Source organism: Scyliorhinus canicula, chromosome 1 (assembly GCF_902713615.1).
Source record: "Scyliorhinus canicula chromosome 1, sScyCan1.1, whole genome shotgun sequence".
NCBI lineage: Eukaryota > Metazoa > Chordata > Chondrichthyes > Carcharhiniformes > Scyliorhinidae > Scyliorhinus > Scyliorhinus canicula.
This window is the reverse complement of record NC_052146.1, coordinates 75,653,301-75,669,052: the sequence shown is the minus strand read 5'-3', so window position 1 is coordinate 75,669,052 and position 15,752 is coordinate 75,653,301. Positions and strand designations below refer to the sequence as shown.

At 47.2% G+C, this 15,752-nt stretch overlaps 1 protein-coding gene across 1 annotated transcript in view; it reads left to right on the top strand.

The window, feature by feature from the left end:
• Positions 1–15,752, top strand: part of zgc:172271 (uncharacterized protein LOC100000381 homolog) — a 183,842-nt gene that overhangs the window by 158,981 nt on the left and 9,109 nt on the right. The window contains exons 11-14 of the mRNA XM_038793393.1: positions 954–1,010; positions 5,227–5,409; positions 7,484–7,646; positions 12,521–12,603. Coding sequence (XP_038649321.1) covers positions 954–1,010; positions 5,227–5,409; positions 7,484–7,646; positions 12,521–12,603 — 486 coding nt within the window. The remainder of the gene's footprint in view (positions 1–953; positions 1,011–5,226; positions 5,410–7,483; positions 7,647–12,520; positions 12,604–15,752) is intronic.

Below are 15,752 nucleotides of genomic sequence, written 5' to 3'. Positions count from 1 at the left end.
GTCAGAAGGCAAAGGTTCCTACAGTGCAGACGGCCATTCAGCCCATCAAGCCTGCACCAACCCACTGCAAGAGCCCCGTACCCAGGCTCACACCCTCACCCTATATCAGCCATATGTACAGCCCAGCAGGATGGTTTCTAAGATGTGCAAGCCTGAAACTGGTTGTTAAATTTAATAATTGTGCAAACTCCCCTGCAGTCTGGGCAGTGTTGTTCCCGACAGAAGTTCCAGGTATTCAGTGTTGCTAACAGTGGATTACGTGTTTCCCTCATTTACATTACATTATTACAACAATGTTTAGGCGCCCATGCCTAAAACACCAGAATTTCCAACCGGGGCAAAGATGGACAAACATTGGAAGATTAGGATTCCGCCCCACGTTCTGATTCCCCCGCCAGCCCACCGAGTTGCCAGCCCTCCCTGATTGCCATGGAGTCTCCCCAATAAAGAATGGTCTCAAGGATAATGCTGAGAGCATTTCAGGAGATAAGCCATGGGGGCAAAAAAATAATATTGTTTTCTATTCTCTTGTTTATTTGTTTATTCACTTTTGTTTACTAGTTACAATACGTGCTGGCGATGGGCAAAGTGCTGTTTGACAGAGGTAGGGTTGTTAGAGTCTGGAGGTCAAATGATGAAACCTCCTGCAATGTATCCAAAGTTAGGATTAGTTTACAGCTTGGAAAGAAGCCCTTTGGCCTATCGTGTCAAAGTGGACAACCCTACCCCAGTGCACTGTAAATATACCCTTTGCCAACCCAAGGATTTCAATGCCCCTACGTGGAGCTCACTTAACGGTGGCATTTATCATGAAAGACACGCCCAGTGTGGCACGCATCCATGAGTATGTTCATGCACACAGCACCTTCACGTCCCATACCACGCCAATATTGTAAACCACAGGCAAATCTTCCTGCTGGGTGTTATTTAAATTTATTCATTCTGTTTTCCAGGGGATAATTGCGCAGCAGCCAATGGGAATGACGGAAGGGCTCACTTTGAGGCAGAAGGTATAATGCTCATAAACACATTAAGAAAAATAAAATAGAAGCCGGAGGGCCTCTTTATGTGCTGTAAAACTCCGTGAAAAGTAAATTACTGCGGATGCTGGCACTCCAAAATAAAACAGAAAATGCTTGGAATACCCAGCAGGTCTGGAAGCATCTGTGGAGAGAGAGTAAAACACTGAGAATTCTGATGAAACATCTTTAACCTGAAACATTAACTCTGTTTCGGAGCAGTGGACCCCTGGAGGTTTGCCCACCCGGGGGAGAAAGAATTCTCCTTCTTCTCCCCAATACACAGCATGTGCACCAGAATTGACTTCTTTGTGGTGGGGAAAACGGTGCTTCCAGAGATAGAGAAAGTGGAATACTCCGCAATTGTGATATCAGACCACGCTCCACACTACATGGACGTGCGGCTAGAGACGGGAAGGGCCCAGCGCCCCACATGGAGGTTGGACGGTGCCTTACTAGCTGACAAGGCCTTCAGCGAAAGGATAGCGCGGGCCATAGCGGAATACACGGAGAACAACCAAAACGGGGAGGTCTCATCCTCCACGTTCTGGGAAGCGCTTAAGGCCATACTAAGAGGGGAAATCATTGCCTTCAAAGCGCAAAGAGATAGGGAGGAAAGGGTGGCCAGGCAGAAGCTGGTCGACTCCATACTGGAGGTAGACCGTAAATACTCCGAGGCCCCGACCGTAGAGCTCCTGGTGGAGAGAAAAGAACTACAAAGGAACTTTGACCTGCTCTCCACCAGGAAAGCAGTGCACCAACTCCGCCAGGCGCGCGGGGCCCTGTACGAACACGGAGACAAAGCCAGCCGCCTGTTGGCACACCAGCTGAGAAAGCAGGCAGCCACCAGAGAAATTGCGCAAATCAGGGGTACCAGAGGCACGTTGGAAACAGAACCAGAGAGGATTAACAAAACCTTCAAGGCCTTCTACCAAGAGCTGTACACCTCAGAGCCCCCAACGGGGAAGGCTGGGATGAACCAGTTCCTTGATGGACTGGACATACCAGTCGTGGGAGATGGCAGAAAACGGGACCTGGAAGCACCACTAGCACTGGGAGAGGTCATGGACGGCATTAGCTCCATGCAGACGGGGAAGGCGCCGGGACCGGACGGATTCCCGGCGGACTTCTACAAAACATTTGCGACAGCGCTGGCCCCGCACCTGCGGGAGATGTTCACAGACTCGCTAGCTAGGGGCACACTGCCACCCACGTTAGCACAGGCCTCAATCTCGCTGATACCTAAGAAAGACAAAGACCCAACGGAATGTGGGTCATACAGACCCATATCTCTGCTGAACGCAGACGCCAAAATACAGTACTGGCCAAAATCCTAGCCAAAAGGCTAGAAGACTGTGTACCTGAGGTGGTCACAGAGGACCAGACGGGCTTCGTCAAAGGTAGACAGCTTACCTCGAACATCAGGCGCCTGCTGAACGTGATTATGACCCCCTCCGGGGAGAGAACACAAGAGGTGATCGTCTCCCTGGACGCAGAAAAGGCCTTCGACAGAGTCGAATGGAAATACCTCATAGAGGTACTGGAGCGGTTCGGGCTTGGAACAGGGTTCACCGCTTGGGTAAAGCTCCTATACAACGCTCCCATGGCGAGTGTACGGACCAACAATACCAACTTCCAATACTTCCAGCTGCACAGGGGCACCAGACAAGGATGCCCACTGTCCCCGCTGCTGTTCGCACTAGCAATCGAACCGCTAGCAATCGCGCTCAGGGCAGCAAAAATTTGGAAGGGGATCCGAAGGGGAGGCAGAGAGCACAGAGTCTCACTCTATGCAGATGATCTTCTCCTCTACATCTCGGACCCACAAAGCAGCATGGACGGAATCATCGCGCTCCTGAAAGAGTTTGGAGCCTTCTCGGGCTACAAACTCAACATGAGCAAAAGCAAGATCTTCCCAGTACACCAGCAAGGGGGGGGGGGGGGGGCAGCACTAAAGGGGCTGCCATTCAAACAAGCCCGACATAAATTCCGCTACCTGGGGATCCAAATAGCCCATGACTGGAAAGGGATCCACAAATGGAACCTCACCAGCCTGACGGAGGAAGTAAAAAAGGACCTGCAAAGATGGAATACACTCCCACTCTCCCTCGCGGGGAGAGTCCAGATGATCAAAATGAACGTACTGCCAAGGTTCCTCTTCCTGTTTAGATCCATTCCGATCTACATCACCAAGGCCTTTTTCAAAGTGCTGGACAAACTTATCATGGCGTTCGTATGGGGGGGGGGGGGGTAAAAATGCTAGGATCCCAAAGAAGGTCCTACAAAAAACAAAATCCAGGGGGGGGCTAGCCCTCCCGAATCTACAATACTACCACTGGGCGGCAACAGCCGAGCGAGAAAGGATCCAGGAGCCAGGAGCCGAGTGGGTGCGTGTGGAGGAGGCCTCCTGCATGGGGACCTCCCTCCGGGCCCTCGCCACGGCAGCACTCCCATCCCCACCCAAAAAGCACTCCAGCAGCCCAGTGGTGACAGCCACCCTCCAATCCTGGAACCAACTGCGGCAGCAATTTGGCCTGACCAAAATGTCGGAGAAGGCTCCCATCTGCAACAACCATAGGTTCACACCAGCACTGACCGACGCCACCTTCAAAAGGTGGAGGCAGGACGGGGGGACACTGACAGTCAGGGACCTATACACGGACGGCAGGGTCGCAACACTGGACGAACTGACAGAGAAATTTCAGCTAGCTGGGGGGAACGAGCTACGGTACCTGCAGCTCAAAAACTTCCTACGAAAGGAGACAAGGGCGTACCCACAACCGCCACGACAGACACTACTGGAAGACCTACTAGACGCAAGTATCCTAGAGAAAGGGAACTGTAGTGACATGTATGACCGACTGGTAGAAAGGGACGACACCATACTGGACGCAACAAGAATGAAATGGGACGACCTGGGGATTGAGATAGGGTGGCGACTCTGGAGTGAAGCACTGCATAGGGTCAACTCCACCTCCACGTGCGCAAGGCTCAGCCTGACGCAACTAAAAGTGGTACATAGAGCCCACTTAACGAGAAACCGTATGAGTAGGTTCTTCCCGGAGGTGGAGGACTGATGTGAGCGGTGCCAAAGAGGCCCGGCCAACCACGCCCACATGTTCTGGTCTTGCCCCAGACTTGTGGAGTACTGGACAGCCTTCTTCGAGGCTATGTCCAAAGTGGTGGGGGTGAGGGTGGAGCCATGCCCGATAGTGGCGGTCTTCGGGGTTTCAGACCAGCCAGATCTATTCCTGGGGAGGAGGGCGGACGCCCTTGCCTTTGCCTCCCTGATCGCCCGCCGTAGAATCCTGTTTGGCTGGCGGTCAGCAGCACTGCCCAGAGCTGCAGACTGGCTGTCCGACCTCTCGGAATCTCTCCAAATGGAGAAAATCAAATTCGCCATCCGAGGGTCGGACGACGGCTTCCACAGAACGTGGGAGCCATTCATGCAATTGTTCCGGGACCTGTTTGTGGCCAACGTACAAGAGGAAGAATAGTCGGGTGGCCAAGAATCAGGGGAAAATGGACGGGAATCGGGGGAAGGTAGCGGGGGGGGGGGGGGGGGGGGGGGGGGGGGGGCTACGGGTTCGTTATGGGGGTTTGATGGCTAACTGAGGCCCAAAACCAAACTGTAAATAAATGTCTATAAACATGTGCCTCGGCCATATTGGGGAATGTAAAATATGTATGCCGGCTAAAGGGGGCGGCCACAGTTGTTATTACGAAGATGCTTACCTGTAAATATACATGTAAATTTTTGCGTGTTTTTTTTCTCTCTCTAATAATTTGTTATTTGTTCAATATAAAATATGAAAACTCAATAAAAAACATTTTTTTTAAAAACTCTGTTTCGGCCTCTGCAGATACTGTCTGACCTGCAGAGTGTTTCCAGTAAGTTTTGTTTGTATTTCGTATCTAAGGATTTAAGAGTGTGATCTGAAAGTCCTCTTATTACTGCCGTAATTAATGACAGACCTATTACAGAGGTGATCGCACTTTAACCATGTGTGATCAGCCACTTGGACGGCCAGAAATAGGCTCAATGTGTTTCAAGTGGCAGCATTGTAATTGAACCTGATAATGGTGGAAACGTGCCCAATATGAGCGTCTCCCCATGATAAGTGGGGATGGTTTAAATTATAGGGATGCCATGGCTTTTCTGAAGTTCTATTTGATAACTCCATTCACCACATGTTCCTGTCCCCAGTTCTGCCTCCGGTCTACGCTGTTGCTGTGGTGAAGAAGACATCCCGGAGCGAGAAAATATTTAATCTAATAGGAAGACGAAGCTGTCATGGCCACATGTACAGCCCAGCAGGGTGGCTTCTCTTAACAAAATACACCATCAGATCTGAGCAGAACAGCACCGACATCTGCAACATCAATAAGGGTAAGAGAGATCCAGCACTGTGGCCGCGATTCTCCACAACCACGATGGGTGGGAGAATAGCGGGAGGTCCGCTCCCGCACCTCCCGCTATTCTCCCCCCCCACCCCCCCCCCCCCCCCCCCCCCCCAAATGGCGTACCCGGTTTTCCGACACACCGCTCGGAGAAACGCGGGCCGCCATTTTTCACGGCGGCTCGCGATTCTCCAACCCGGATGGGCCGAGCGGCCTGCCGTTCCCGACCTGTTCACGACGGCGGCAACCACACCTGGTCGCTGCCGTCATGAACATGGCGCGCCAGGTAAGTGTGGGGCCTGGAGGGGACGGATCGGTCTTGCGGGGCGGCCGAGGGGAAAGACGGCAACCGCGCATGCGCGGGTTTGAGCTGCCCAACCCGCGCATGCGCGGCTAACGTCATTAGGCGTTTCACAACGGCGTCGGGCCTTGCGGAAAATTCTGCCCTGTGTGTGCGTGTGAGTGTGTGTGTTCAGGACCCTGACATCTAGATGCAATGGGGCCTCCACAGTCGGAGCAGCTCAGCAATATTACTGGAGGCAGCCTCCTAGCAGGTCGCGTCCAGGCTCACCATCCAATTAAAGACGGCGGTTGGGATTTTTAATATTATTCATTCATTCATGAGATGTGGGCATCACTGGCTAGGCCAGCATTTATTGCCCATCTCTAATTGCCTGTGAGAGGTGGTGCTGAGCTGTCTTCTTGAAACGCTGCAGTCCATGTGTAGGTACACCCACAGTGCTGTTAGGGAAGAATTTCCAGTCACACTTATGGAATGGCGATATATTTCCAAGTCACGATGGTGAGTGACTTGGAGGGGAACTTCTGCTACTTGGGATGCTAATCATCCTGGTCCACTCCGAGGGCTAGTAGCTCTGAAACCTCGGCAGCCCCACTGGGGTCTCTGGACTGAAAAAGCACCTCAATGATAATAATCTTTATTGCCACAAGTAGCCTTACATTAACACTGCAATGAGGTTACTGTGAAAAGCACCTAGTCGCCACATTCCGGCGCTTGTTCGGGTACACAGAGGGAGAATTCCGAATGTCCAAATTACCTAACACATGCTCACGGCTCTCTCTTTGGTTCATCCCATTGCACCCCCAGGCACAGCCACAGAGAGGCTGTCTCCATGAGGAGAGGGGCAAAGAATTGACCATAAAAAATTCCTTAAATGTTAAATAAAAACAGAAATTGCTGGAATAAAACAGCCAGTCCAGCAGCATCTGTGGAAAGAGAGAGACAAAATAAATGTTTCAAGTCTAAAATGACTCTTCAGAACAGAAAAGAGGTAGAAAAGTGGTGGATTTTATGCTGTTGAAAAAGGGGGCGGGACGGGTGGAGGAAAATGGAGGTCAGCAAATGTGGATTTACTACGAAACACACCGTGCCTAGACGCAGGGCCTTGACCAGTGGAGGGGGGGGGGGGGGGGGGCATGCCAGCCAGCACCTCTCGGCATCAATCAGAGCCTATAAGCAGACAATACAGAGCAACATCTGATTCTGATTGGTGGACTTTCCTTAGAGAGGGAAAACACTGGTGAACATTGAGGTAACTAGGAAGGAGAGAGGCAGCAACCAAGGCAAAAAGCCATGAGGGAGGTTGGGTGGGGGGGGAGGGTGATTTTTAAAAAGCTCATAAACCTATCAAAATAAACTAACATTACTTGAACTGCCACATTAAAATGGCCATCCTCTTCAGAGGCTCGTAAATATGTCAAAATAATATGATCCCCATTGAGAGCATGTTTTTGAAAGGCTTCCAAAATGTGGCCGACTTGTTAAAAATTGCAGAAGTTCAGAAATGCTCATTCCCAGAATTGTGCAGGCAAATTCTAACCAGCAGTGTGTAGGGTTCCCAACCATCCCCCTTTCCATGCATTGCTAAATGCATCCAGAGATAGAAATGGGGTGGGGAATGGCTGGGATTGCTGGATCCAGGTCGCACCCTCTGTTTTTTCAGCTCACCTGTTGCATTTCGGCCCAGCATTTGGACTGCAAATTCCAGCCCTTGAACTTTGTATGGTAAGTTAATCTCTTTTTCCCCTCCTATTGATTCCAGCATATACAAACTATTTCCGTAAAGGTTGTATGCCTGGAATGATGGTTAAAGGCAAACTTTGTAAAGTCTGCATTGGAAGGGAGCAAGCTGGGACAAAACCATTTAATCAAAGGTGTGCAGCAAACCATGATGAACTTTACTATGGCAACATGGGTGCCTTGCGGTAAGTGTTATGCCATGGAATCAGATACAGTTTGTCTGCTATGTTTTATTCACTGCTGTGAGGCATGTTGAGATGTCTTTAGATTGTGAAAGATGTATTAAAAATGCTTTTCTTTTCCCTGTTCTGCACTTGCAGGTTAAGTAAATAACAACTTAGCACTGGGAAGCTTCCAGTCTGATCCCTTTGTGTCCCAATTGCAGCTGGAACAGCAGTTTGGGGGCTACTCTTGTCTTCAGCACCCCATATTAGGAAGGAGAAAAGGTTTATCAAAGTTCTCAATCATGAACAATATCATAACCCCCACACCCGACCCCACAGTGGACATTGGGTGGGTCCAGGTTCAATTTCCGCTTTATTGGCTCCCCAATTCCTGAACCCCAATTGACCCATAGTTTTAGTTCTTATGTAAATAGGTGAGGTACTAAAGGCTGTTGACATTTACGGAATCACAGCCCTGGAATATTGTGTCCCTTATTTAAGGGACAGTGGCAGAGTGGTTAGTAATGCTGTCTCACAGCGCCAGGGACCCGGGTGCGATTCTGACCTTGGGTGGCTGTCTATGTGGAGTTTGCACTTTCTCCCCGTGTCTGCGTGGGGTTCCTCCGGGTGCTCCGGTTTCCTCCCACAGTCCAAAGATGTGCAGGTCAGGTGGATTGGCCATGATAAATTGTCCTTTAGTGTCCAAATGGTTAGGTGGGGTTACTGGGTTACGGGGATAGGGTGGGGGCATGGTCCTAGGTGGGGTGCTCTTTTGGGGGGTCAGTGCAGACTTGATGCCTCCTTCTGCACTGTAGTGATTTTATGGTTCTATGTAAATGCATTTGAAGCAGTTCAGAGAAGGTTTACCAGACTAATAACTGGAATGGGCGGGTTGTCTTATGAGGAAGGGCTGGACAGGCAAGGCTTGTGATCTCTGGATTTTGGAAGCTAAGAGATGACTTGATTGAAATAAACAAGATCCTGAACCCCTTGACAGGGTGGAGGTGGACTCTCTTGATGGTCAGTTTAAAATTAGGGATCGCTGTTTAAAAATAAGGGGTCGCTCATTGAAGACAGAGATGAGTAGAATTTTTTTCACTTAGAGGGTTGTGAGTCTCTTCCTCAAAAGGTAGTAAGAGGTCTTACAACACCAGGTTAAAGTCCAACAGGTTTGTCGTGCGACAATCGCCAGGCAGGAATGTTCCCTTCCAGTTGGGGAACACTTCAGCAGTCAAGGGATTCAGCCTATGATCTCCGGGTAAGCGTTCTCCAAGGCAGCCTTCAGGACGCGCGACAACGCAGAATCGCTGAGCAGAAACTTATAGCCAAGTTCCGCACACATGAGTACGGCCTCAACCGAGACCTGGGATTTATGTGGCATTACATTCACCCCCCACCATCTGGCCTGGGCTTGCAAAATCCTACCAACTGTCCTGGCTTGAGACAATTCACACCTCTTTAACCTGGGATTACCCCTCTCTCTGGATCTGTAAAGACTTAATTACCTGCAAATGCTCACGTTCAAAACACTGTCTTGTATCTTTGACTCTGTCTGTATGTATGTTTCTGTGACCCACCTCTTCATTCATCTGAGGAAGGAGCAGTGCTCCGAAAGCTAGTGTTTGAAACAAACCTGTTGGACTTTAACCTGGTGTTGTAAGACTTCTTACTGTGCTCACCCCAGTCCAACGCCGGCACATCAAAAGGTAGTGGCAGCAGAGTCTTTGAATATATATATTTTTAAATTTAGAGTGGCTAATTAATTTTTTCCAATTAAGGGGCAATTTAGTGTGGCCAATTCACCTACCCTGCACATCTTTGAGTTGTGGGGCGAAACACAGGCAAACACGGGGAGAATCTGCAAACTCCACACGGACAGTGACCTCGGGCTGTGATTGAACCTGGGACCTCAATGCCGTAGATAGCATTGCTAACCACTGCGCCACCGTGCCGCCCTTGAGTAAATATTTTCAAGGCAGAAGTAGATAGATTCTTGATAAGGAAGGAGGTGATAGGTATCGGGAGGTAGGCAAGAATGTGGAGTTGAGGTTAAAATCAGTTCAGCCATGATCTTATTGAATGGCAGAGCAGACTCAATGGGCTGAGTGGTCTACTCCTGTTCCTAATTCATTTGTTCATAAAGAACTTTAGGGGAGGAGAGAAACCGAGAACTGAAATTAAAATGAAGCTCCGACTTTCACAGTGATTCTAAAGGTTTGATCTTATGACAATGAAGCCCAGAAATAATAATATATTGGAGCTAGTGGAAGAAAATTGGGGAATGGCAAACAATCCTCAGGGAACACTAATTGAGAAACCACAACGTAACAGGAGGAAGCCATTCAGCCTCTTGAACCTGTTCTGCCATTTAGATCCATTTATCCATTTTTCTCCTTATTATTCGATCCCCTACTTCATAAAACCTGCCACTCTCTGTTTTGAAAGCCCCGTTTGTTCAAACCACTCAGTGGGAGAGCATTCCAGATTCCTATCACCATTTATATGTGAAAGTGCTTCCAGATTACATCCCTTTTTCAGTATTTTAGCATTATTCCACTTTGTTCTGGATTTCCCCACCCGAGGAAATCGTTTACATAGAAGCATACATAGAAAATAGAAGCAGGAGGAGGCCATTCAGCCTGCAACCCTGCTCTGCCATCCATTATGATCTTGGCTGATCATCAAGTTCAAAACCCTGATCCCCCGGCGCCCCTCCTCACATCCCTTGGTCCCTTTAGCCCCAAGAGCTATGTCTAATTCCTTATTGAAATTACACAACATCTTGGCCTCAATTAGAACATAGAACATAGAATTTACAGTGCAGAAGGAGACCATTCGGCCCATCGAGTCTGCACCGGCTGCTGGAAGAGCACCCTACCCAAGGTTCACATCTCCACCCTATCCCCATAGCCCAGTAACCCCACCCAACACTAAGGGCAATTTATCATGGCCAATCCACCTAACGTGCACATCTTTGGACTGTGGGAGGAAACCGGAGCACCCGGAGGAAACCCACGCACACACGGGGAGAATGTGCAGACTCCACACAGACAGTGACCCAAGCTGGGAATCGAACCCAGGTCCCTGGCGCTGTGAAGCGATTGTGCTATCCACAATGCTACCGTGCTACTTTCAGTGGTAGTGAATTCCACAGATTCACCACTCTCTGGGTGAAGAAATTTCACTTCACCTCAGTCCTAGGGCGCGATTCTCCCAAAAGGGAACAAAGTCCCCAGCGAGCATGTTTAGCCATGTGTTTCCCGGTACACGCAGTGTCGAGAAACACATGGCTATTCAACGTGATTCACATTGAATAAGGGGCCTGAATAGGGAACGCGTGGCCAAGGCCACACATAGCCCCATTTTGTGCATTGGTAGTGTCAGGGAACCACCCTGCCCAAAGGGCATGCAGCTGGGGACCTCCTGGGAGATCTCCATGAGTGCAGTTCCGTCTGGTCCCGATTTGTGAGGACCAGTTCTGAACGGCGCACATCCGAGGTCTGTGAGGCAAAGGGATTGAATCCCAAAGCCTCAGGTTTCCTGGGAATCTGCACATTAGAGTGAGATTTGTTGCCTCCCTCTTGTATGCAGATTTGCTAAAAGGTGATCCCACCCATTGAAACATCACTTGCATATATCTGTATTTAAACACTGTATTGAAACAATACAGGAAAAGGGGAATGTAGGGACTTGATGAAAGGATTCAGATTTGGTTGGGAAAAATGTGTGTTTAATGCAGTGGTTAAACAAAGTGGTTAGAAGGAGCATTAACAAACGTCATGAGGAATATTTAGAATTGTGGCCTCAAGCTATGAATGATGCGTTATTCCTTTCGCGACATTACTGGAAGCTCATCTCATCCCAAGATGAGCTTGCAATCTTGTATTTGTGCCAACTCTAAGTCGCCTATTTCCACCTCTGTAATATTACTTGACTTTGCCTGTTTCAGTGGAAATCCTCATCATGCCATTGTTCATTCTAGACTGACATTAATGCATTCTTGGCTGGTCTCCCACATTCTACTGTCTGTAAACTTGAGCTCTGCTTCTTCACTTGCACCAAGTCCTTACTGATCTACATTGGTCCCAGCCAAGCAATGTCTTAATTTTAAAATTCTCATCCTTGTTCACAAATCCCTCCATGACTTTGTTTCTCTCGAACTCTGTAAACTCCTCCAGCCCCACAAACCTTTGAGATAACCATACTCCTCTAATCCTCTTGTGCATCCCCAATTTTAATTTGTTTTTGGCTGTGCTTTCAGTTACCTCAGCTTCAAGCTTTGGAATACCCTCCCTAAACCTCTCTGCCTCTCCACCTACTTTTCTCCTTTAAGCATTCCTTAATACCTATTTATTAGCCGAAGATTTTGGTATTCTGACCTAATATCTCCTGAAGTGGCTCAGTTTATTATTTTGATTTATGCTTCTTTGAAGCATCTTGGGGTATTTCATTATGTGAGAGGCGCAATATAAATATGAGTTGTTATTTAGTCCATTTGAATATCCACAGGCCTATTCCCTCACTGGCGGATAAATCCCAAACTGGAAGACCAAGATCTGGCAGTAATTTCTGCCAGATGGAATGGGGAGTTAAATTGGTCTGGTATAAAGTTGATGCCATCATGGGGTCTCTCCACCTCCCCTCTGTCCTCCACCCCCCCCCCCCCCCCCCCCCCCCCCCCCCGGCATGATATACCTCTGGCCTTTACTATGGCATTAACCTTAGATTCACCAGCGCAGCAGCAGTGTGACACCTAGCATCAATGCTGGTGATGTTACAAACTCCATGTGCTGGAAGTGACAATGTGGGTGTGGGAACATTTTACCATTTGTATCACCAAAGTTCAGGAAAAAAATGATTGCTCTTGCTTTGTGACCGTTGTGCTGCTTTTCCAGATGTTTAGTTGGCAATCCCAGCGGGAAGAGCTTTGGAGATGTTGCTTTCCTCGAGCATCACAACTTAATGGAAAACATAGAGAGTAAGTTTGTGACATCCTGACGTTCACTGTGGCTAAGAATGTGAATTGATTGCAAGTAGGTGAAGGATTGTCGTCCTATAATTATGGTGTGGATGGATTTGATGTGATCAGTAAGGGCCAAATTAACAATATTGAAGTCTAAGACTGTAGGAAGTTTAATCTTCTCTTTCTGTAACCAGAGGAGAGAAAAGCAAAATTTTCCTCGCACAGATAATTGTTACGGCCGTGAATGCACTGCCTGAAAGGGTACGTGGTTCAATAGTAATTTCAAAAAGAGAATTGGATGGAAAGCAGCATTTGTAGGATGTTAGGGTCCCTTCTGTTTGTTTCCCGTTTATTCCCATATTTCCCTTTCTTTCATTTTTGAACAATGAACAAAGAAAAGTACAGCACGGGAACAGGCCCTTCAGCCCTCCAAACCTGTGCCGATCATGATGCCCACTAAAAACAAAACCTTCTAACCTTACTCGGTCCGTATCCCTCTATTTTCTCCCTATTCATGTATCCATCCAATAAACTAATATGCCAGGGGGAAGGGAACCTTTGCAAGGAGTCAGTGAAAGAGGGAGCAAGGATAAAAAGAAAAGGTAGAAAAGGGAATAAGAAAAGTGATAGGTGGAGAAACCAAGGGCAAAATTCAAACAGGGCAAAAGAGAAAAATACTGGGAGCAAGACAAACAATGTGAAAAAGACAAATGTATAGGCTCTGTGCTTTAATACACGGAGCATTTGCAATAAAGTGGATGAACTAATCGCGCAGATAGATATAAATGGTACAATGTAATTGGGATTACGGAGACATGGCTGCAGGGTGACCAGGGATGGGAACTGAATGTCCCAGGGTTCTCAGTATTTAGGAAGGACAGGCATAAAAGAAAAGGTGGTGGCATGGCACTGCTGGTTAAAGAGGAAATTAACACAATAGTGAGAAAGGATATTAGCTCTGATAATGTTGGATCTGTAAGGGTAGAGTTGGGAAATACCAAGAGGCAAAAAACATTAGTGGGTGTCATATATAGACCCCCAAACTGCAGTGGTGATTTTGGGAATGGCATTAAACACAGAATTAGAGATGCATGTAATTAGGGAATATCGGTGATCATGGGTGATTTTAATCTTCACAAACATTGGGCAAATCAAATTAGCCACAATGCCGTAGAGGAGGAATTCCTGGAGTGCATATGGGATGGTTTTCTTGACCAATATATGGAGGAACCAACTAGAGAGCAGGCCATCTTAGACTGGGTACTGTGCGAGATCCCTTGTAGATGAGTGACCATAACATGATAGAATTTTTCATCAAGATGGAGAGTGAAGTAGTTGATTCGGAGACGAGGGTGCTGAACCTTAATAAAGGAAACTATGAAGATCTGAGGCATGAGTTGGCCTTGATGGATTGTGGAGAATTTCTTAAAGGAATGACAGTGGATAGGCAATGACAAACATTCAAGGAGTGCATGTGGGAACGGCAGCTACTGTTCATTCCTGTCTGGCACAAAAGAAAAATGGGTAAGAGGGCCAATCCATGGCTACAAAGGAAATTAGAAATAGTATCCAATCCAAGGAAGAAACATACAGATTGGCCAAGAAAAATAATAGATCTGAGGATTGGGAGTGGTTTAGAATTCAGCAAAGAAGGACCAAGGGATTGATTAAGAAGGGGAAAATACAGTACAAAAGTAAGCTTGCAGGGAACATAAAGACTGACACTAAGAGTTTCTATAGATATGTGAAGAGAAAGGGATTGGTAAAGACGAATGTAGGCCCCCTACAGACAGACAGGGGAATGCTTAATAAGGAACAATGAAATGGCTGAGCAATTGCATACATACTTTGGTTCTGTCTTCACAAATCAGATACCAGAAATGTTGGGACATGAAAGGTTTAGTGAGAGGGAAGAACTGAGGGAGATCAATATTAGTAGAGAAATGGTGCTGGGAAAATTGCTGGGATTGAAGCTGGATAAATCCCCAGAGCCTGATAATCTGCATCCCAGAGTGCTTAAGGAGGTGGCTCTGGAAATAATGGATGCATTGGTGGTCATCTTTCGGGATTCTATAGACTCTTGTCATGTGAGAGTACCTTTAAGAAATGGGTGTTTAAGAAATGTACCTTTAAGAAATGGGTGTTTATCAGTGATGTCAGAGTGTGGGTGGAGCTGGGCTGCCTGTCAGCTTTTTACTTTCGGTTTAGGCTGTTTGCTGCAGGGTGTGTTTTAGTTTCGTTTTCAGAGCTGGATAGCTGCAGTCACAGCCAGAAGGGGTATTAGTCTCTCTCTTTGTAATCTAAAGACTGTAAATCGATATTTTTGTGATTGAAAACTAATAACTGCTCTCAGTAGTGACTTTAGCCTGATGTCCTTCTGTTCAAAAGTTTTTTAAAAGTCTTCTGGATGTTAAAAGGACTGATGCATGTAGAAATGGTACAGCAGTTATCATGGGGGATTTTAATCTACATGTCGATTGGTTTAAGCAGGTCAGTCAAGGCAACCTTGAGGAGGAGTTTATAGAATGTATCCGCGATAGTTTCCTAGAACAGTATGTGATGGAACCTACGAGGAAACAAGCGGTCCTAGATCTTGTCCTGTGTAATGAGACAGGATTGATTCATGATCTCATAGTTAGGGATCCTCTCGGAAGGAGCGATCACAATATGGTGGAATTTAAAATACAGATGGAGGGTGAGAAAGTAAAATCAAATACTAGTGTTTTGTGTTTAAACAAAGGAGATTACAAGGGGATGAGAGAAGAACTAGCTAAGGTAGACTGGGAGCAAAGACTTTATGGAGTAACAGTTGAGGAACAGTGGAGAAACTTCCAAGCGATTTTTCACAGTGCTCAGCAAAGGTTTATACCAACAAAAAGGTAGGACGGTAGAAAATTGACCGTGGATATCTAAGGAAATAAGGGAGAGTATCAAATTGAAGGAAAAAGCATATAAAGTGGCAAAGATTAGAGGACTGGGAAATCTTTAGGGGGCAACAGAAAGCTACTAAAAAAGCTATAAAGAAGAGTAAGATAGAGTATAAGAGTAAACTTGCTCAGAATATAAAAGCAGACAGTAAAAGTTTTTACAAATATATGAAACAAAAAAGAGTGGCTAAGGTAAATATTGGTCCTTTAGAGGATGAGAAGGGAGTTTTAATAATG